The following is a 23474-nucleotide window of genomic DNA, read 5'->3' as shown; positions in this document are numbered from 1 at the left end:
ATTTTGTATCCTGCAACTTTGCTAAAGTTATTAATTATTTCCACTAGCTTTTTATTTTTATTTTATTTTATAACATTTTTATTTGGTCAATTTCTAATATTATTCCTTGGATACAAAACTCATTTTCTCCCCCCCCCCCCCCCCCCACCACCACGCAGTTCCACTGGGTATTGCATATGTCCTTGATCTGAACCCCATTTCCATGTTGTTGGTATTTGTACTAGGATGTTAATTTAGAGTCTACATCCCCAATCATATCCCCTCGACCCCTGTAGTCAAGCAGTTGCTTTTCTTTCGGTGTTTCTACTCCCAAAGGTTTTCCTCTGCATGTGTATATTGTTTTTTTCCCTCATAGATCCCTCCAGTTTGTTCAGGAACATTGCATTGCCACTAATGGAGAAGACCATTACATTCGATTGTACCACAGTGTATCAGTCTCTGTGTACAATGTTCTCCTGGTTCTGCTCTTTTCGCTCTGCATCACTTCCTGGAGGTTGTTCCAGTCTCCATGGAATTCCTCCACTTTATTCCTTTTAGCACAATAGTATTCCATCACCAACATATACCACAATTTGTTCAGCCATTCCCCAATTGAAGGACATCCCCTCATTTTCCAATTTTTTGCCACCACAAAGAGCGCAGCTATGAATATTCTTGTACATGTCTTTTTCCTTATTATCTCTTTGGGGTACAAACCCAGCAGTGCTATGGCTGAATCAAAGAGCAGTCAGTCTTTTAGCGCCCTTTGGGCATAGTTGCCCTCCAGAATGGTTGGATCAATTCACAACTCCACCAGCAATGAATTAATGACCCAACTTTGCCACATCCCCTCCAGCATTCATTACTTTCCATAGCTGTCCTGTTAGCCAATCTGCTAGGTGTGATGTGATACCTCAGAGTTGTTTTGATTTGCATCTCTCTGATTATAAGAGATTTAGAACACTTTTTCATGTGCTTATTGATAGTTTTGATTTCTTTATCAGAAAATTGCGTATTCATGTCCCTTGCCCATTTATCAATTGGAGAATGGCTTGATTTTTTGTATAGTTGATTTAGCTCCTTGTAAATTTGTGTAGACTTTTGTCTGAGGTTTTTGTTATGAAGATTGTTTCCCAGTTGTTATTTCCCTTCCCTTATTTCCCTTTCCATTCTGATTGTGGTTACATTGGTTTTGTTTGTACAAAAACTTTTTAATTTGATGTAGTCAAGATTATTTATTTTACATTTTATGACTTTTTCTAAGTCTTGCTTGGTTTTAAAATCTTTTCCTTCCTAAAGGTCTGACATGTATACTAATCTGTGTTCACCTAATTTACTTATAGTTTCCTTCTTTATGTTCAAGTCATTCACCCATTCTGAGTTTATCTTGGTGTAGGGTGTGAGGTGTTGATCCAAACCTAATCTCTCCCACACTGTCTTCCAATTTTCCCAGCAGTTTTTATCAAATAGTGGATTTTTGTCCCAAAAGCTGGAATCTTTGGGCTTGTCATAGACTGTTTTGCCGAGGTCACTTACCCCAAGTCTTTTCCGCTGATTCACCTTTCTGTCTCTTAGCCAGTACCAAATTGTTTTGATGACCACTGCTTTATAATAGAGTTTGAGATCTGGTACTGCAAGGCCACTTTCCTTTGTATTTCTTTTTCCTTATTTCCTTGGATATCCTTGATCTTTTGTTCTTCCAAATGAACTTTGTTATGGTTTTTTCTAATACAGTAAAGAAGCTTTTTGGAAGTTCAATGGATATGGCACTAAATAAGTAAATTAATTTGGGTAGGATGGTCATTTTTATTATGTTAGCTCATCCTACCCATGAGCAGTTAATGTTTTTCCAATTGTTCAGATCTAGTTTTAGTTGTGTGGAAAGTGTTTTGAAGTTGTGCTCATATAGTTCCTATGGTTTGTCTCGGCAGATAAATTCCTAAGTATTTTATATTGTCTAAGGTGATTTTGAATGGTATTTCTCTAATTCCTGCTTCTGAGATGTGTTGGAGATATATAGAAATGCTGTTGACTTGTGTGGGTTTATTTTGTATCCTGCAACTTTGCTAAAGTTGTTGATTATTTTGACTAGCTTTTTAGTTGATTCTCTAGGATTCTTTAAGTAAACCATCATATCATCCTCAAAGAGTGGTAGCTTGGTCTCCTCATTGCCAATTTTAATGCCTTCAATTTCTTTTTCTTCTCTAATTGCTTCTGTTAGTGTTTCTAGTACAATGTTAAATAATAGAGGTGATAATGGGCATCCTTATTTCACTCCTGATCTTATTGGGAATGCATCTAGTTTATTTCCATTGCGGTGATGTTGGCTCATGGTTTTAGATAGATACTGTTTATTATTTTTAGGAAAGACCCTTCTATTCCTAAATTTTCTAGTGTTTTCAATAGGAATGGGTGTTGTATTTTGTCAAAGGCTTTTTCTGCGTCTTTTGAGATAATCATGTGATTTTTGTTGGTTTGCTTGTTGATATGGTCAATTATGTGGATGGTTTTCCTAATATTGAACCATCCTTGCATTCCTGGTATAAATCCTACCTGATCATAGTGAATAACTCTCCTGATCACTTGCTGGAGTCTTTTTGCTAGTATCCTGTTTAAGATTTTTGCATCTATGTTCATTAAGGAGATTGGTCTATAGTTTTCTTTCTCTGTTTTTGACCTGCCTGGCTTTGGAGTCAGTACCATATTTGTGTCATAAAAGGAATTTGGTAGAACTCCCTCATTGCTTATTATGTCATATAGTTTGTATAGTATTGGGATTAGTTGTTCTTTGAATGTTTGATAGAATTCACTTGTGAATCCTTCTGGCCCTGGGGATTTTTTCTTAGGGAGTTCTTTGATGGCCTGTTGGGTTTCTTTTTCTGATATGGGATTATTTAAGAATTCTATTTCTTCTTCTGTCAGTTTAGGCAATTTATATTTTTGTAAAAATTCATCCATATCGCCTAGATTGGTATATTTATTGCCATATAATTGGGCAAAGTAGTTTTCAATGATTGCCTTAATTTCCTCTTCATTGGAGGTGAGTTCTCCCTTTCTATCCGTGATACTGTTAATTTGGTTTTCCTCTTTTCGCTTTTTTATTAGATTGACCAATACTTTGTCTATTTTGTTTGTTTTTTTCAAAATACCATCTTCTAGTCTATTAATTTCTCCCTTAATTTTTAGGATTTCTAATTTGATTTTCTTCTGGGGGGTTTTAATTTGTTCGCTTTTAAGTTTTTTTGATTTGCATGTCCAATTTATTGACCTCTGCCCTCCCTAATTTGTTAAAATATGAACTCAAGGATATAAATTTTCGCCCGAGTACTGCTTTGGCTTCATCCCATAGAGTTTGAAAGGATGTCTCATCATTGTCATTTTCTTCAATGAAATTATTCCACTAGCTTTTTAGTTGGTTTTCTAGAATTCTCTAAGTATACCATCATATTATCTGCAAAGAGTAATTGTTTAGTTTCCTCATTGCCTACTTTAATTCCTTCTATTTCTTTTTCTTCTCTAATTACAACTACTAGCATTTCCAGCACAATATTAAATAATAGTGGTGATAATGGGTATCCTTGCTTCACTCTTGATCTTATTGGGAAGACTTCTAACTTATCCCCATTGCAAATGATACTTGCTGATGGTTTTAAAGAAATACTACTTATTATTTTGAGGAAGGCCCTTCTGTTTCTAATCTTTCTAGTGTTTTCAATAGGAATGGATGTTGTATTTTGTCAAAGTCTTTTTCTGCATCTATTAAGATAATTATGTGATTTCTGTTAGTTTGATTATTGATGTGGTCAGTTATGCAGATGGTTTTTCTAATATTAAATCAGCCTTGCATTCCTGGTATAAATCCTACCTGGTCATAGTGAATAATCCTTGTGACAACTTGCTGTAGTCTCTTTGCTAGTATAAGACATTCTTCTTCACAACTTTACAACAAAAACTTTTTTTCTGTTTCTTTGTATTTACATGGTTACCGTCTCATTGTATTTGTTGTGGTGGTGGTGGTTTGTTTGTTTGTTTGTTTTTGGCTTGATTAACTTCACTCTGGTGCTTCTCTGTATTTACCATTATTTCTTACACCATATTGAGATTTCTTCACTTTTTGCACCACAGCTTGTTTAGCCCATCCTTAATTAATGTTGCCAAGTCTTTGCTATCACCAAAAGTGCTGCTATAAATGTTCTGAGGACTTTATTGGTGGTCTTCTTGGAGTATTGGTCTAGTAATGGAATCTATGAGTTAAGGGTATGGATAATTTTGTAATTTTATTTGCATAATTCCAATTGATTTTACTGATTTACAGCTCCACCAACAATACATCCTCAAGTTGATTGTTATTATCTTTGCCAGTTTGCAGAGTGTGAAATGTAAGGCTTCAGGGTTGTCTAGATGTACATTTCTCTTGTTACTAGTGATTTGGAGCATTCTTTCATGATGTTGTGAGTAGTTTGAGAACTATTTGTTTACACTTTTTGACCACTGGTCTCTTGGCACCACTAGGATCTTAACAATAATTACTTTCTTTAGTAATTAAGGAATTAAGAAGCAAAGCCAGGACCTCTTCTTGAGGTTCTGTGGTTTCTGTTGACTATACCTCCAGTGCTGCCCAAACATCTTGGGAACTGAAGAAGAGTTTGAATAATGCCACACTAACCCTTTTAGGCCTGGCTGTTCATACTCCTTTGCCAGAATTCCTCTTGGAAAGCAGCTTCAAAAAACACTTTCTTTTTCCTTTGTTCATAACTTTTGAGAAAATTATGAGGCATAAAGAATAGTTATAATGTTCCCCCCACAATTTCTGATTTATAAACAGTTTACAAATAACTGAATACATTAAATTCTATTTTATTCTTTAAAGTTTTCCTCTGTAGTAGATATTTTGTAATGATTTTGACAGGTAACATGTTTAGTCCTGCTATATGTTGGAGAAACAATTTTTGTCCTTTTTTAAAACCATGTTTTAGACTTGTATCACAGGTAACTTTCAAGGAAAATTAATATTAGCTGGGGGAACTTTGTGATACCTTGATATGGGGGAAAAGTAATTCCTAATTTTCATTTTGGGAGAGTAGAGATTGGTGATTTTTGATTAAGAACCTTATAAATTTATCAGGGTGCTGAGATTTGTACGATGTGATTTAGACTGACATCTTTAAGGAAAATGGGCTTTGGTGATAAGTAGCTTGTGTGATGAACATGACTGAATTCCATTTTTCTACTTCTCTTCTTCACCCCCCCCCCCCCCCAGTCTTAACTTCAAGGACCCTGAAGCTGTCAGAGCTTTGACATGCACTCTCTTAAAAGAAGACTTTGGACTTTCCATTGATATTCCTTTGGAAAGGCTCATTCCTACGGTTCCACTTCGTCTCAACTATATCCACTGGGTGGAAGATCTGATTGGCCCTTGGGATCCAGCCAGGAGTGCCCTCCGCCGGGGGATTGACATTGGTATCTCCTCTTCTCTTTATTTCTTACTTGGAAGTTTTATGTGGTGTTTCTTTACCAGCATCTATGCTGGGTATTTATTAAAAGAAATTAACCATTGAGATCTCTTTTCTGTTGGTGACAGTTGGGCTTTTTTTAGCATTGACTTCACTTGGGCAGCCACATGAGATTCTAGAACAAAAGCCTTGAGAATAAAGATGAGGAACTTGGTGGCTTCTCAACTTATTCATTTTCCTTATTGGTTTAAACATTTATTTTCTTTTACCAAGTTCTTGAAATTTGTATTCACTGAAAGAAGTTCATTTGGAATTTTAGCCAAATGTGCATTTACTTAAATATCATTTGGGCCTGTAAAGTTAGCCTTTCTGGACTCTTTGGATGATCATGTGTACGGAATGTTTAAACTCTAGCAAAAGGAATAGAATTACTATACATAAAAGGAGTTCTGCTTAATTGCTATGTAAGCATTTACATTTCAGAAGACATTCTGGTGTGATTATTTTCAGAAGGAAGTAGTAGAGGGAGATAGAGATATGGCAAATGTATTGTCCATTTATTATCTCCAGCTCATTCCTTTTTCTCCTTTAACTTCATCTGGTCCTTTGTAGGAAAGTTTGACTAAAGAACTTTTTAATTTTATTTTTAAACACAGAATTGCGATTGGAAATCAGCCTCTGAAGAACAAGTGGTTCTGATCTTTCTGACTTTGAAATGGGAATACATTAAGCCAGATGGATGTGTCACATTCTTAGGGGGCTAACTTCCTAAATTTCTAGTAAACTTGAAGATCTTGGTGCTTCTTCTGGTTTGATCCTAATTATACCTCAGATCTTCTAAGGGTATCAAGAGGGAATGTCTGCAGGATGCTTTTTTTAGCTTTCTTTAAGAGGTGTGGGGGAGGTGAGGCAATATAGAAGGAAGGCCACTTCACTGGAATCAGATTTTGTCTAATTAGGGTCCTGTAACTTCTAAGGAAAAAGTGAATATAATGATTAAGAGAAGAAATGTAGGCTTTAAGCATTTGTTACACGTTTGCCCTCTCCTCATTGTTCAGATTGCTTTAATTTCAAAGATAAAATCTTGCTATGTATCACTTCCTCCCTTTCATTTTTTCCCTTTTCCCTTTGTTACTCCCATTTAACCCCTTCCATAATTCATTTCAACTTTCTGGGAAGGATTAGAATATAAAGCTCTTAATATTAGGATTCATGGTATTTAATATTATGCTTATCTTTGCACAATAGTGAATACTTAAAACAAACAAATATTTCTGCAGAAATATTATGCAGAAACTTTGTTTTTTTAATGGATGGAAGAAATTACTAAAATGATGCCACTTTTGGCACATAAGACCATTTTTATAATTTATTGCTTAGCCTTTTGATTTTTTCTTTATGAGAACTAAAGTATAGAAGGGGCCCTTATACAACCCCTTATGCCTCATAGTTACTTTGAATGGATTGGGATTAGTGACTCCTGGTTACCTAGACAGTTGATAAAATTTGCCTCAGTTGAATCTTTTGAACTGAAAATTTTAACTTTTCCCATTCTAAATGATTTTAGATTTTTTGGAGTTTAGTAGCCACTAGACAAAGTTCTCTTGAAGTTTTACAGATGATATCGTTTCCTTTAAACATCTATTAACCAGATTCTTCCATTTCATAAAAAGAATATGTACCCTGAAAGCTATTTGGTTTTGTTTGGGGATTGAAATTTATTTTCATCTGGTTTGTGGTATTTGACCACTGTGGTATTTTAGCAAATACTATATCATTGATTTCCTTTATGGAAACAAGGTAATGTGTAAAAGCATAGCCCCTTTCTAAATCAAGTTAATCCTGTTGAGTTTTTTCAATCAGCTACCAAATTATTTATGGAATGCCTACTATGTGTCTTGAACTATAAGAGAATTACAAACCAGGCAATTGGGCTATAGCCATCTGGACATGTGTTCAATTTTGTTAAAGAAACAAAATGAATGTCTACAGATATTTAAAGAACAAAACAGGACATATTTTAAATGTCAACTTGTATGATTGCTATAGAAGTTCAAAGAAGGAAATAATTGTCTTCAATAATTGAGTGTGTGTGTGCGTGCATGCATGTGTGTTGAATTTTTATTTTGATAGGTACAGGAGCATCTTGCATCTATCCTTTACTTGGAGCAACTCTCAATGGCTGGTATTTCCTTGCAACAGAAGTGGATGATATGTGCTTTAATTATGCTAAGAAAAATGTGGAACAGAATAATTTATCTGATCTCATAAAAGGTATATGCCACAGAACTAATATCCTTTTATTTTATTATCATTCGGTGCACCTTGTGTGTGCCTTTGCTTTGGTTCAGAGGTTGATGGAAATGTTTGGGTTTTTTTGCCAATGTGCAGGCTTGAATGACTCCTACTCCCAGATTTTAGCCACCCTCCTTTTTTTGCCACCTAGAGAGGGCTATGGGATATGTGAAGGAGGTTTACCCGAACCAAACTCTGTGGCTGTTTGAGCTGGCCCTCTTTTTGAGCTTCAGTGAATATAAATTGAGCAACCACAGTGCATGGAACCGGGCTAAATTGAAGCATAAACCCCTAGAGATGACTGAGGTGTATTTTTCTTCCTTCTCTTCTGCCTACTGTATATGTTAAAGGCTGTTAATATTCTTTTCCTTTTGTTCCAGGGACCTAAAGTCTCTTTTGTATAAACTGAGGGTACTTTTTTGTAGTGTTAAACATATAAGCGTAAGCGGAGCCATTAAGCATGTTAATGAATCTGTAGTGAGTTAATTGTTGCTCTATATCTTAAACATCCTGCTTTTTCTGCCAGTGGTTAAAGTACCACAGAAGACACTCCTAATGGATGCTCTTAAAGAGGAATCTGAGATCATTTATGATTTTTGCATGTGCAACCCTCCCTTTTTTGCCAACCAGTTGGAAGCCAAGGTAGAGTATCTGTTGCTCTGGTGAAACTGAATGTTTGTCTGGATTTGCCATATTGGATGGGTGGGTTAGTGGTGTGAACAATGTCAGGCAGGTGATGCATTTCAATGGGGAAAATTATACAATACAAAGCTATCCCAAGATTAATTGTTGGGTAGACTAAATGGCTTGTGCACACTAATAGACTTGCTGTGCTATTGGAAAAGAGCTGATTCTTGAGTGCTGGAAAGAGGAATCCTGTAACTTCTCTGGATTTGGAATGTTTTTCATAGTCTTCTTATTGCAAAGCTAAAAAAAGTACCATAGAAAGATTTTTAATGGCAGCTCAAAACAGCTCAATTTATTTCTGTTTATTAAAAGTACAAAAATAAAAGTGAACTCTCAGTGTTTACTATTTCATATTATGGTTTAAAACAAAATGTGTGTGGTGGACTGGGGTAGGGAGTGGAAGGTGGAGTAAAGAAGCAGTCCTCTTCACCACCACCTGTTGTATTATTTCAGTTGGGGAAATTTCTAATTCAGCCCTCCCCCCCCCCCCAAAGCAATTTTCCAAACATCATCTTTGAAGGTTGGGCAATAAGAAGGGATACCAAAAAATCTAAACACAATTAAATTAACAAGTTCATTAATTCAGATTGTTAGGATGTGGACTAAAAGTGGATGCTGCTTATCAGATTCTTTTTTCTAAATAAATAAAATGAGATATTTGTGAAGTGTTTTGCATAGTGGCTGGCACAAAGGCACTATTTAAATGCTAGCTGCTATTGGTAATATTATTCTGGAATAGTGAATATAATAAGCTTGATAGGGTAGAAGGAGGTGAAAGTGGTCCATTAGAGCAAATTCCATATTAAATTGATAGAATATCTCACTTGCAAATTATTCTTACCAGCTAACCTATTGGGAGTTCTGTTAGGCACCATTATAGTGTGATGGGGCTAGATTATTGTACTGAGAAAAGCAAAAAATGCTACCTTAAAAAAAATCTGTCAGAATAATTGAGATTTTATTTTTCAAAATCCAAATGAATATTAGTGATTATTTTTTAAAAGCCACTGAAATGGGGGCAGCTGGGTAGCTCAGTGGATTGAGAACCAGGCCTAGAGAGGGAGGTCCTAGGTTCAAATCTGGCCTCAGACATTTCCCAGCTGTGTGACCCTGGGCAAGTCACTTGATCCCCATTGCCTAGCCCTTATCACTCTTCTGCCTTGGAGTCAATACACAGTATTGACTCCAAGATGGAAGGTAAGGGTTTAAAAAAAAAAAGTCACTGAAATGTTTCTTGAAATAGTTGATTTAGTGTATTTTTTAACAATACTGACTTAAATATGCTTTATCTAGAACAAAATGATTTATCTTTTCAGGCAATTATGTCAAGGTTAGTGATAACATTTAAAAAGCATTAAAGTATAATGTAATGGAGGCAGCTATCAGTGGATAGAGTGTCAGGCCTGAAGATGGGAGGTCCTGGGTTCAAATCTGGTCTCAGACACTCCCTATCTGTGTGACCCTGGGCAAGTCACTTAACATTTACCTAGCCTTTACTGTTCTTTTGCCTTGGAACTGATACTTAGTATTGATTCTAAGACAGATTTTTTTTTTTAATTTTTAAAGGACTTTAAAAAAAAAAGGTATATAATGTAATATTTTCTTGAAATATTAGTTGTGAACCCCCTGAAAACTATTGGGATTGACTTGTAAATGGTAGATTAGTAGACTGCCTATCTCAACACTTGTTTTCAAATGAATCTTTGTTGGTTTAATTGATGATTGCCAGTTTCATTAAGTTTTAATGATACAATCTAAAGGCGTGGTTTTCCTAGCCAAGTGATATAATGTGACTATAGTTACTTCTTTGCTCCTTTAGCTAATGGCTAGTAAAGAAATATTATATAAAATTAAGTGATTTGGGTTAACAATAAAGAAGTTAATCCAGGTACAGTGAACTTATTGCCTTATTTTTGTATCCTTATGGCCCTACCCAAAGGGCCTTGAATAAAAGTAAGAGTTCAATTAAATATTTACTAAGTGAATGATCAAATGAATGAGAGGGTCACTAACCATTTTATTAGGCTGATGTATCTGTGCATGTGTACCTCTATACACACTTTTTTTGTCCAGACTTAGATTTCATCTATGTAGGTACTTCTCAGTGTGGAAGCTCCTTCTGCCAATGCAGATGGACAAAAATTCTGTAATTTACAGAGAGTTGTCTGTTGCTAAGAAGTGAAAGTAGCCTGCCATTGGCTATATAGCTGTGTGTCAGAATTTGAACCCAAGATGGTCTTTAACTTCTTTAAGACATACTGCCTCTTGAGATAGATACTTCCAAATTCATAATTTTTCTTCTTTGTCTTACTTCCTCCCACTAGTATGTAAAAAAGTCATGATTTAAAGCCAAAGAGTCAGAATTTAAAATCTGTCTCAGTCACATATCTGTGTGTAACTGTATGCAAATAATTTCATCTCTCTTGGTATTTAGAATGGTTTCTGTATCCCTAAAGTGAGGGGTTGACCTAGATACTAATCAGCGTTCCTTAAAGCTTTGAACCAATGTAGCTATATAAGATTTGGGAAAAGGCATATAAATTTAGTATAAAATTTTTAGACAGCTTGCTAATGGTGAAGAGAGCTTTGGAGCAAGAATATGCTCAAGTACCTAGTTTAGGAGTCTGAAATATTTTTTTCTCTCTAGGGAGTAAACTCTCGAAATCCTCGTAGGCCTCCCCCAAGTTCTGTAAACACTGGGGGTATCACAGAAATCATGGCAGAAGGAGGTGAATTAGAGTTTGTCAAGAGAATCATCCATGACAGTTTGCAGCTGAAGAAGAGACTGAGGTAAGCAGGTGATGGGACCAAAAGCAGTTTCCTTTTTTCTCTCCTACCTGTAGTTACTGTCAGAGAGCAAATGCCACAGTGGACTGAAAAATAACATGAACGATGAAAAGGGAAGGGTCTCCTTAGAATATCTGATGAGACTCCTGCTTGGGGTGGGGGCTTGAGGAGGGGCAGCACTTCTGCCTTTAGCCACTGATCCTACACAGCCCCAAAGGGGAAAATGCCACATGATCATGCTGCTGACACCAGCATTGCACTGATATGGAGCCAAACTGATTAAAATATGGCTTTTGATTAGTAAGCAGATGGACTCATTTCTTCCCCATGAGCCAAAATAGATTTGTTGCCCAGTCCTTGAAGCAATTTGTGTTCTTGGAATGGAACTCACAAACAGTGACAGATGTGAGGACATTGAGCTGTCAAGAACTTAATGAAGGGAAACTGAGATCCCTCACCAGTTTCATAGGAGGGTTAAGGAGATCCCTTTTTTTAAGCTAATTACTGCAGACAGCACACCTGTCATTAGGCAGAGAGAAGATATTCACAAAGAACCTTTTGCCTTGCTTGGATTCTTGCCCTGCCACATGTGGTCAAAGTGACAGACAGAGCTAGGGTTCAGATGAATGGGGCTCCCATTGTCAGGGTGTAGCTTTCAGGGTAAGAGAGGAAAACCTTTCCCTCATTTTGTTTTAAAATGTTGTGATGCCCTTTGTTTACATCACATTGATTTCTATGTATAGAGTTCTTACCCTGGCCATTGAGTTTGTCCTTGTGGCAAAGACTTTGAAAGAAAAAGGAAAAAGAAAGGAAAGAAAAAAGAACCAGACTACCCTGCCTGCTTTTTGTGTCAGTCATTTCGGTGGGGAGTTGGGTACAGGACCTATACCAAAGCCCACCTCTTAGAGGAAGGGAAGGAGAGCCAAAGCTTTGCTCATTACAATTATACAGCATTAAATTTCATTTTCTTTTTTCTCCACTTCCATTGTTGTGGCCATTTTTTTGTATGTTATTGCTTAGTTCAGTCTGTCAGCTTATGAGAGTCTTAACCTGCTTCTCATAAATTCTTCATATTCCATTACATTCATGTACTAAATTGGTTGAGTCATTCAAGTTTATTTAAAGCTGTTTATGTTCAGTAAGATTAGGTTCTGTTCCAGAATCCACAAATAATCTCATTTCTTTAATATGATTTCATGGCAATCCTCCTATAACATCATAGTAAATATTTCATTTAATGGCCTAGATGGTAGAAGAGAAAACTATTCAGATGTAGAAATTAGAGTTGGTGATGCAAGAAGAACATTAAGTACTGTTTTAATATTTGAGAGAAGATCCTAAAAGGTGGGGAAATAAGGGGCTTTGAAATACTATGGGAAGATGCCAACTGAGACCTTTTCTATTTTGTCTGCCTTGTTAGGGGCTTCTAAAGAGGCTAAAATTGCAGATCCTCAAATGATCTAAGATATCACTGGTTTCAGAGTTCTCTTCAAAGCTGCAGATTACAGCCTATCCTTGCCTGTCTACCCTGTTATACTTGCCAGTATCTTCCTTGAAGTTTTCCAAGGAGAATGTCACTGTAGAATGCCATCACCTCATCTCATGACTCTTGTCCTGCTCTTATCCTTTAGGCACTGGTCCTGTAAAGGCTATTCCCAGGCTGCTGATTGTATATACCTATCCACTCACTGAAGCCTTATTCTAACTTTGGAAACAGATCTTTTTTTGTAATAAATGCAGAACATTAAGAATGCTGGTACAACTCTTTGAAAACAACTGAAGGATAACAGAGACTGAATGAAAAGCAGAGATATGTATTGGTTTGTGATTCTAGATCCCATAGCATCTTTGAAGAATGTCTTAGAGTGAATTATATCAAATCTGGTATATGAGAAGTTGGGCATGTGTATGTTTGTGAAGCTGGTAGTTAGGTTTTTAGTAACTTCATCTTCGTCTACACAAGCAGAGCTCAGTTATCTCTTTTTCTGGGTCTCATCTGGAAGCCTAAAAACAAGGGGCTCCTATAGGCCTAGAATACAGAAAGGAAAGAAGGATTGAGTCGAAATGGAAGAAAAAGATAGGAAACTAAAGGGAGAGAGATCTGTATAATGGAGGGGAATAGGAGAGCTCCAGCAGCAATGGCTTTATACCCCCACACACTTCCAAAGGCCTTTATCTCAAGGAAATACTAGGAAACCCATCCAGAAAGTACTTGATTTTTAAATGACTGATATGAAAACTGCTTTTCTTTTTGAAACTTAGTTGCCTTATTTGTAACAATTTGTAACAATTTGTAACAATTTGTAGATAGCTTCCTCACAGAGCAATTGTAATATGAGAATCAAATTAGAAACTTTTTTAGACATACTTCATAAGGCACCTTGGATGTACTATTTGAAGGTTTACAAAATGCTGTCTTCTCAGTGGTTGAGTGAGGACAGTAGCAAGGGAGGTCCAGATTAGGAACTTGACAGTCAGAATAATGAATTGACATCTTGGGGCAGCCTCGTTCTGTGAGGGTCAGGAAGGAACTAAACCTCAACGAGGAACTTGTAGATTCCACTCAACATTTATGAAAATTAGTAACAGAATTGATGGAAACTAATGTTCTCTGACTATACTAGCCTTTATGCTCTTTTACAATTCAGTCCTCATGCAGTTTGTTCAGAATTAGGTACTTAACCCTAAACTTTTTAGAGCTATAGTTGTACAGTTCTGGATAGAGGTGAGCAGATTCCAACCTCTTAGTCTTGGACAAGCACTGAAATGAAACACTCCTGTTTATTAGTTTAGCAAGTAAGCATGAGCAAATTTAATAATTTTAATTTGGCTTCCCTAGAACATTGATTCATGCTAAAACAACAATGACAACAAACAAACAACAGAATAACACACTCAAAAATGATGGTGAAAAAGCTGCTTCTTTTTTGCTGTGGCTTGAAAGGGAATGGGGTGTAGTGCTTAGTTCAGGGAGTCAGGAGGCCTGAAACACTCCTATTTAGACATGGAGAAAGGGAAACCCTGTGAACTAGAGCTATAGCTGAATTTTTTTTTTTAATCCTTATCTTCTGTCTTAGAATTGATATGTATACATGGAGATTTTGAGCCTTTGGACTTCAAACCCCCCCCCTCCGTTCCCCGCCCCCCCCAAGTCCCTTAGAATTTCCCAAAATTCCCTTTTCCTGTGTCCCTGCATTTTATGTGGTTATATTTAAGTGGCTGTAACTCCTCCCTCTTCCTCTTTTTGGACCTGCAAACCCAGCTGAATTCAGGCAGTTTTTTTGCCCTAGTTATTATTAGTAAAACTTTTAAAATATAATATGTAGTTATTGATTATTAATTTTGAAACCCACAGATACTTAGTATTGGTTCCAAGGCAGAAGAGGGATAAGGACTAGGCAGTTTAGGTTAAGTGACTTGCCAAGGGTCACACAACAAGGATGTATCTGCAGCCACATTTGAACACAGGACCTCCAGGTCTGGTGCTCTATTCACTGAGCCACCTAGCTTCTCCTTGCATCTGAATTCTTAATCACATATAGTCTATTTCACATTATGGAGGGATTCTAAGGACTTTTAAACACTTTTTTAGTCATGATGATATTACTTTTAACAGATGAAACAGAAAGGTAGGTGGCATTCATTCTCCTTCTTTAGGTACCCATTTGCATAAATTTTGTGTTTTTTCATCTTTCCCTCTTAAATTCTAGTTTTGTCTCTTACAACCTATTTGATGTTGGGCAAGTAATGAACTTCTCTGGGTCTGAGTTTCCTCATCTGTTAAAGTAAGGAGGTTCTATTAGATGACCTTTAGGGTCCTTCCAGCTCTGTATCTGTGATATTGGGAAATGAAATATATCCTTTTTTGAAAAGTCAGTGCACCTGATAGTCCATAAGACCTTGTTTAGTTGAACACCAACAGCCCTTTTTTGATGCTCTTGCCAAGAACCAAATCAATTAGTCAATTCACAAATATTTGTTGAATATTTACCTTGTGCTAGAAGCTGTGCTAAATGCAGGGGCTACAAATTAAGAGCAAAAACAGTCTTTGCCCTCAAGGAATTTATATTCTAATGGGGGTGACAACATATATGTGTGTAGACACCTTGGTGGTACAATAGAGCCCTGGGCTCAGGAAGATCTGAGTTCAAATCTAGCCTCAGACACTCAGTAGCTGTGTGACCCCAGGCACCTCACTTAGCCTTAGTTTACTCATCTATAAAATATGGATGATAAGAATTATTATGTGGGGGGGGGGGCGGAGTCAAGATGGCAGCTTAGCAAGCAGCAAAACTTAGACCTCATGGAAGACCCTTCCTTACCGATAGACTGAATGCTCCTAGGGCACCGAAATTCAAGCTGAACAACAGGACAGAAGTGGGGAACCCTCCTTCTGGACTCAAATCAAAAGGTACGTCCCCCAAAAGCTGGAATCCGAGAATACTCAGGACTAAGGGGAAGGCAGAGTGAAGGTCCCAGGACCCCTCCCCCACAACCCAGAGGGCTGAGCCCCCAGCAGCAGCGGAAACCTCTGAGCGGGCAAAGGTGCTGGTTTGCAGGGTCTACCTTGGGAGCAGCGGGGTGCCGGGCTCGGAGCATCCAGCTTGGACAGCAGGGAGGAAGCCAAGGAGAATCGGGCAGTGGCTGGGTCCCTCCATGGGGCTCCAGTCTCACCGTTGCCTCGGGGCACATCCAGACCAATCCAGTTAAACCTAATCTCATCAGAATTCCTCAGAGTTTAGGGAGGTGTGCAAAGCGGACAGTGGAGAGAAGCAGCTGGAGAGAACTGGAGAGAGCCTGGGCGGCCCAGCCTTCCAGGAGTCTACAGAGCCTCAGAGCTTCATACCACATACAGCCCAACCCAATTGAACTCAATCCAATCAAAAGCCTCCAGAGGACAGGGAAGCTAACATTCCTCCCCTTGAGACTGTACCAAGAGATCTGACAAAGCTCCAAGAGGGAAGACTGACAGCCTCAAAACCAAAACAAAATGAGAGGAGCAAGAGCACAACCAAATACGGGGAGCAAAGAAGGGGTAAACTTGAGCAAACAACAGAAAAAGAAGAAAGAAATTACAATAGACAGCTTCTGCACAGGTAATGAGCAAAGAGCGAATGAAACAGAGGGGGAGGACCCAGCAAAGGAAAAATCAGAAATGCCAGCGAATTGGATACAGGCTTTGGAAGAACTCAAAATACAATTCAAAACACAATTAAGAGAGGCTGAAGACAATTGGGAAAAAAACTTAAAAACTAAGATAAGTCATCTGGAAACAGAAAATAGTGTCTTGAAAGCCAAAATCAACCAGCTGGAAAATGAGGCAAAGGAGATGAAAGATGAGGCAAAGCAGATGAAAGATGAGGTGAAGAAGAAGAATTATTGTGTGGATCAAATGTGATAATTGTAAAGTGTTTAGTCTAGCATCTGGTACATAATAAAGGCTATATAAACATTAGCTATTATATACATATGCATAAATCCAAGAAACATAATAAATAGGTTTGGGGGTGCAGTTGGGGGGAGGGAGAAGGCTTTCCTGAAGTCCTTCAGGATGTCATGAAGGAAACCATCAATGGTAAGAGGTAGAGGTGAGGAAGGGGGGAAGCCTATTCCAGGCATAGGACACCATCAGCAGGTATAGAGAGTCATGGGTGAGAACTAAACCATGGGATGGTTAGATGTGTTAGAATACTGGAGGAAGCCTGATTAGGAAGGGGGGGTGCCTTGGGCAGTCCTGAACTTTAGGGGCAGTTGTGTGGGTGATGGATGTGAGTCAGAGAGACGAATGAGGAGGGCAGAATGTATAGGTTGGCTGTGCTTAGAAATATGTTTAAAATTTGTCCAAAAAATGGAAATTAAAAAGGGAAAGGTGAGGCAGTATCTGCAGGATTTATGAAGTGGGGCCAGGTTGGAAGCAGGGAACAATGATCAGACTTCATTCTGGGAAAACACTTTGGCTAATGGGTAGAAGATGGATTGGGGATAGGAAATAAATGAGAGAAGTGATGAGGGTCTAAACGAGGCTGAGGGCTGGGCCAGTAGAGAGAAGGGGATAGTTGCAAGAGATGTAGAGGAAGAAGTGGCAAGAGCTGGCATCCTCTTGGAGGTGTGGAATGAAGAAGAATGAGAAGGTAAGGTCAGTCTGTCTGACAGCAAACATTTATTAATAGTTTACTATGTGCCTAGAGCTGTACTAACACTGGAAATATAGATACAAGCATAAAGACTTCCTTTTCAAGGAGCTTACATTTCAGTAGGAAAAGACAGCATACAAAAAAAAAAAAAAGGAAGCTAAAGGGGGGGTTTCAAGGTGGAATGGGGAGAAGAATGTACCCAGAATAGAGGGTATTGTTAAAGATAGTCTGGTTAAGAGTGCATGAAGAAATAGCTAGCTTGAGCTTTCTTTTTAAAGTGGAGATTCTGGGAAGAACCTACCAATTGGAGAGAAGCTTCAGGGGTGAAGGGGATAGCTTAGTGGTTAAGACTACTAGGCCTGAAGTCAGGAAGACCTGAGTTCAAAACACATTCTAGTTGTGTGACCCTGGGCAAGTCACTTAACCTCTGATTGTCTGACAAAAGAATCCTCTGGATCTGCTCCAGAAGTAAATGGCAAGGTGTGCCAGTATCCTCGCCTGTTACAGTCAGATCTTACTGAACAGCAAATATAAATGTTTGTCCATGTATAATCCTTTTCCTTTTCTTTTCGTCTCATGTGGCACGGGCCTAAAAGCAGTGTTATTGAATTAAAGGGTATGTACACTTGAATAGCTTTTTGGACTTTGCTTTCTCTAATGTTTGTATTAATTCTTAGCTCCACCAGTAGTGTAGTAGTGGGTTTGTTTTCTCATTGTACTTCCCATGATTGTCATTTTCCATTTTTATCAACTTTGCCAGTATGGTGGATGTGAGCTTAAAGTTGGAAATTCGAAGTAGCTTTAATTTTCATTTCTTTTATTATTAGTGATTTAGAACATCACATTTTTTTCACATGGCTGCTTAGAGTTTGAATTTCTTCCTTTGAAAATTGCCCATTTGGGCACAGCTGTGTGAATAGAGGACACTAAAACTGAAAGAGACCTTAAGTCCTCTAACTTTCCCTCTACCCCCAGCTCATCTGTGCTTGTAATTGCTGCAGTTAGTTAAAGAGTGTTCATGTAAACCTGCTGTGTGCACAGAAGTAACTTCCTCAAGGAATTTTAATATCCTGATATATTTAATATCCATATATATTTCATATGACTATGAAAGAGCAATTCGTCACCAGATGTAAGCATGAGTCTCCTTCATTTGACTTTTGTGACAGTGCAGACATGCATTCACAGTGTATAAAGTATGTGAGATCCAGCAAGCAGAGCAAGACGGCTTTAGTAGAAATCTACATGCCCACACTCAGGGAATGCTGGAAGAGCTCTGAATGTTCTCTAAGACTTAATGTTTTAATGAGTTATGTGGCAGGCAGTACAAGAAGAACTTATGGAAGTGCGTGAGTGCTATGTGTTCTTGGGCATTCTGTACCCTTATGGAAATTAGGTGATTTGCTGGATAAGAGCCATGGGCCTGGAGTTAGGAAGACCTGGGTCAAATCCTAGCTCAAATAGTTACTCGTTCTGTGACCATGGGCAAATAACTTAACCTCTGTCTGCCTCAGTATTGTCACCTCGAAAATGGGAATAATAATAACCTCTACCTCACAAACTTAATGAAGATTAAACAAAATAACTTAAAATGCTTTGCAAGCTATAAAGTGCTCTATAAATGCTAGCCATTTAGAAAACTTTTCAGAAAGGAATAACTGAAAGAAATTAGGTCATAATGGTATCTCACATGTCCTTTTTGTACCAAAATATTCTTTATTAGGAAAATAATCTACTTTAACCTTTTTATAAGCTGAAAAGTACTCCCCCTCCCCCAAGTTAGAATAAGGGTTAAAAGAAGTTCAGGTTTTCAAGATCGTTAGCTGATCTAAGTAGTTGCCTTTCTTAAACACATACAGCCTTTTTCTGCTTCTACTCCGAGGCTTTTTTATAGCTCCTGACTGGATTGGGAGTCAGAAGACTTGAATTCGAATCCTAGTTTTGCTACTAATCACCTATATGACTTTGGGGGAGTTACCTAGGGCCTCCCTGGCCCCCAATCTCTAAAAAGCTTTTTCTGCTTTTGAATTTCTTAGTTTTGTAAGCAGTTGTTATCATGAAAGGAAAAATTGAAGTAGTTTTTCTCAGTTATCTATAATATAAGGGGATTCTACTAGATGACCTTTAAAGTTCTTCCTAGCTCTAAGTCTCTAAACCTGTGCTTTGGGGCCCTCTTCTTATTCAATTAAGAATTACTATTTCGAAGAAAGAGTTTAACTGAGTTATCCTGAATACTTCCCTGTTACTCTAGGTAGGAGTACTGTCAGTTCTGAATTTCTTCTGATTTACTCAATTTCTTCATCCAAAGTCTTCTGCCTTGCCACTTTTATTATTAAAGAAGTAACACCTTATTTCTTCTGGTTCTTCAAAAACTTAACCAACAAAAACATATCATGTTTTAAATCTATAAACAAGGTTATATGGATTTCTTTACAAATAGAATAGCAGCTAGTATATTTATTGCTTGTACACTAGGGAGAAGCTTATTTATCTTTATTCTATTGATGAGGGAGTTCCTTAGCTTATAAAAGAGCAAAGGCAAGCAGTTTCAACAAAAACAAATATTTATTGATTACTTTCCTTGTGCAGACCACTACGAGAATTTCCCACAAGTTGTTAAATTACTTTCATTTCAGCAGTGATGCAAATAAGAAAATTACATTTATTAGAAAAATTCTATATTTGTCTTTTTCCTTATTCTGACAGTTGTCCCTTCCCCATCTTTCTGAATTTATTAGATGTTAACTGTGAGGCAAATAAATATAATAATTAATGCTACCTATAGAGGTTGGGGAAGTAGGGTAGGCTTTTATTCAAAATATATAGAGGCTGACATCTTGAAATGCTGAGTTAGTGGGTCTTAATGAGTTAGGAATTTCTTTGCAGATGTTAAGAGTCCTTTTATATTATTGTGCTTAGAGTCTTACATTTTTTTTGTTGTTGTTCATTGACTTACTTTTTCTTCTCCTGAGGGAAGAAAGTGGCCCATATGCCCAACCAAGCAGTGTGATCATACTATAGTCTGCTGAACATGGAGCCAATTCTTTTTTTTTTTTAATTTAAATTAATTTATTTAGTCAATTTAGAACATTATTCCTTGGTTACAAGAATCATATTCTTTCCCTTCCCCCCACCCCCCTTCCCATAGCAGATGCACAATTTCATTGGGTATTACATGTGTCCTTGATCAAAACCTATTTCATGTAGCCAATTCTTGACTCTCCTTCCCCCCAAGTACATTGTGAAGCTTTTTGTGCTTTTGAGTTTTGAGGCAGCCATTGTTATAAAGGAAAAAATCAAAAAGGTCACTCTGGTTTCCTTTTTTACCCAAATTGAACCTGACCTCTCTGGAAGCATCTTTCTAAGAGACTCTTGGTCGAACCCTTTTTTTCTTCCAGTTATTTGGGCTTGTTTTAGGTCATTTTTGGCTTTACTGAACAAGAGTTTTGTCATTGTCACTAATGCTTCCTTTTTGTTCTTTGCAGTTGACCCATTTGTTTTCATCGAGTTGCTGGGGAGGAGGAATTTCTTTCTTAAGAGTGGGAAAATGGTTTAAAATTACCTAATTTCTTTCTAGATGGTACAGCTGCATGCTTGGAAAGAAATGCAGTCTGGCTCCATTGAAGGAAGAGCTTCGCATACAAGGGGTAAGCCCCAGTTTATGTAAATAACAAGGGAAACAAAGATGGTGTGGGTTCCCAGAGCATGTATGACTTCAAATGATGCTTTAAGCATTGGGATTTTGAGTCTTTGAAAACACATGCATGGGCAGGGGTTGTGAGCAAGCCAGTGGTCATCAATGAAGCCCTTTGGAGAATTAGAAGTAAAGGCACAAGTATAGCAGGCAAAGGAAACCTGGCATGAGAATGGGCTGGTTGAGACAACTTTAGACAAGGGATTAGAGGGGGGGGACAGGTGACAGGTGACGGTGACGAGGGTCTTCTACAGCCGGGGATGGGGACAACACATGGTGTGTCGAGGGAGGGGATAACTTGCATGTATTGGGATATGAAAGATGTTTTAAAGAGAAAACTATTGTAAGCCTCTTTGCTGGAAGGACATAATTAGGAGTTTAGATTCAGTAGAGAGAATTCAGAAAGAGAAGTTGGTAAGTTTCATGTCTCCATACATTAAACTTTTTCACATATGCTTGCAGATGGTATGGATTTGGGAGAGTTGGTTCAGCTTACATTGTTAGGGAACCTTTCATGATTGGGGTGGGCTGGATGGTAGTAATGCCTTTGTATGGTTCCTTTCTTTAGCAGTGACAAAGTGGAAGAGAACTTGAATTAGAAAATGTGCCAGGCTTCTGCCTGGGCTTATCAGTAAACTATGAGTATAAGAAAATGCTGTTTCCATTTCTGACATGACTAGAGTGGAAAAAAATACTGACCTTGCTATGTTTGAAGCAGGAATTCATTGTCTGAATTTCATAGTTTGGTTTAGGGATTCTAACATTTTAACTGACTTTTACCTTGTAGGTAGACAATCAATATGGGATTCTAATTTCATTTCCTAAATTAATTCCAACCAAGGACCTGGTGGTCCTAGTGAATTTAGGCAGTTCTTGGGACTAGAACACAACCTGATTGATTTCTGCATCTTGTTGCTGCTCTTCCTTCTGCTTCTCACCAGCATGGTCCTTCCTTGTAATCTCACAGCTTTCTCTTTTCTGATAGCACAGACCAGAGGAAGGCATATGTCCATTTAGAGCCGAGTTTTGGTCAGTCTCTTTCCCCTCTTAAAATAAACAAGACTGCTTTCCACATTCCTTCCTTGAGAGCTTGATTTAGATGATGAAGCCTAGCTCCCTCTGAGTCATCTCCATTAGTCCTCCCTCTAATGTTTAGGGGAAAATACCTCCCTTCAAAGCTCTGTTTTTAATTCTGTATTTGATCATCATCATTACTTTAGATTAGAAAGAATAAGACACTGGAGATGACTGCTATGTTTGGCCAGTTGCCCATGGCTTGCTTTCTTGCTATTTGATGATATTTACTGTCTCTCTCCCAGGTCCCCAAAGTCACGCACACTGAATTCTGTCAGGGGCGCACAATGAGATGGGCCTTGGCTTGGAGCTTTTATGATGATGTGACAGTACCTGTAAGTAGTGATCTCTTGCTTCTGCTACCTATCCTGTGATCCTAAGGCATGCTAGTCAGTCACATGTGTCTTAGATGGTCCTACCACTTTGAAGGAGCTTCTGAGCTATGCTGTCTTGTTTCCCAGGGACTTCACCAGGGGGTGGTGGGGTAGTGGTCATAATTGAAATATTAGCCTTTTACAACTGCACTGTCCTTTAACCTCCCTTCCCTCTCCAGATTTGCACTCAGTGAAGGCCAGTGTATCTTAAAAATGGAACAGGTAAACTAGCTTTTTTTGGGAAAATTTATTTAATTAATTTAGAATATTTTTCCATGGTTACAAGATTCATGTTCTTTCCTTCCCCAGCCCCCTCCCATAGCTAATATGCAATTCCACTGGGTTTTACATGTGTCATTGATCAAGACCCATTTCCATAGTATTGATATTTGCACTAGGGTGATCATTTAGAGTCTACATCCCCAATCATATCCCCTCAACCCATGTAATCAGGCAGTTGGTTTTTCTTCTGTGTTTCTACTCCCACAGTTTTTCCTCTGAATGTGGATAGTGTTCTTCCTCATCAGAATTGTTCTGGATCATTATATTGCTACTAGTAGAGAAGTCTCTTATATTCTATCGTACCACAGAGTATCAGTCTCTGTGTACAGTGTTCTCCTGGTTCTCTTCCTCTCACTCTGCATCAATTCCTGGAGGTCGTTCCAGTTCACATGGAATTCCTCCACTTTATTATTCCTTTTAGCACAATAGTATTCCATCACCAATCGATACCACAATTTGTTCAGCCATTACCTAGTCTGTGGGCATCCCCTCATTTTCCAGTTTTTTGCCACCACAAAGAGCACAGCTATGAATATTCTTGTACAAGTCTTTTCCCTTATTATCTCTTTGGGGTACAAATCCAGCAGTGCTATGGCTGGATCAAAGGGCAGACAGTCTTTTAGCACCCTTTGGGCATAGCTCCAAATTGCCTTCCAGAATGGTTGGATCAATTTACAACTCCACCAGCAATGCATTAATGTCCCAATTTTGCCAC

The 23474-nt window shown here is 38.0% G+C and overlaps 1 protein-coding gene across 9 annotated transcripts in view; it reads left to right on the top strand.

Annotated features, from left to right (window-relative positions):
• METTL16 (methyltransferase 16, RNA N6-adenosine) overlaps nt 1–23474 on the top strand; it is a 70139-nt gene that overhangs the window by 25617 nt on the left and 21048 nt on the right. For 8 of the 9 annotated variants that reach the window (XR_008916843.1, XR_008916845.1, XR_008916844.1 and 5 more), the window contains 6 exons: nt 5240–5439; nt 7566–7706; nt 8254–8369; nt 11062–11204; nt 20913–20982; nt 22349–22438. Coding sequence is in view for 4 of the 9 variants with exons in the window: in XM_056819634.1 (XP_056675612.1) it covers nt 5240–5439; nt 7566–7706; nt 8254–8369; nt 11062–11204; nt 20913–20982; nt 22349–22438 (760 nt within the window). In the remaining 5 variants the exon portion in view is untranslated. The remainder of the gene's footprint in view (nt 1–5239; nt 5440–7565; nt 7707–8253; nt 8370–11061; nt 11205–20912; nt 20983–22348; nt 22439–23474) is intronic. The other variant, XM_056819636.1, reaches the window with a different exon arrangement.

The sequence above is a fragment of the Monodelphis domestica genome, chromosome 2, assembly GCF_027887165.1.
Source record: "Monodelphis domestica isolate mMonDom1 chromosome 2, mMonDom1.pri, whole genome shotgun sequence".
Lineage (NCBI taxonomy): Eukaryota > Metazoa > Chordata > Mammalia > Didelphimorphia > Didelphidae > Monodelphis > Monodelphis domestica.
Note: the sequence above shows the minus strand (reverse complement) of the source record. Positions and strands in the feature narration are given on the sequence as shown.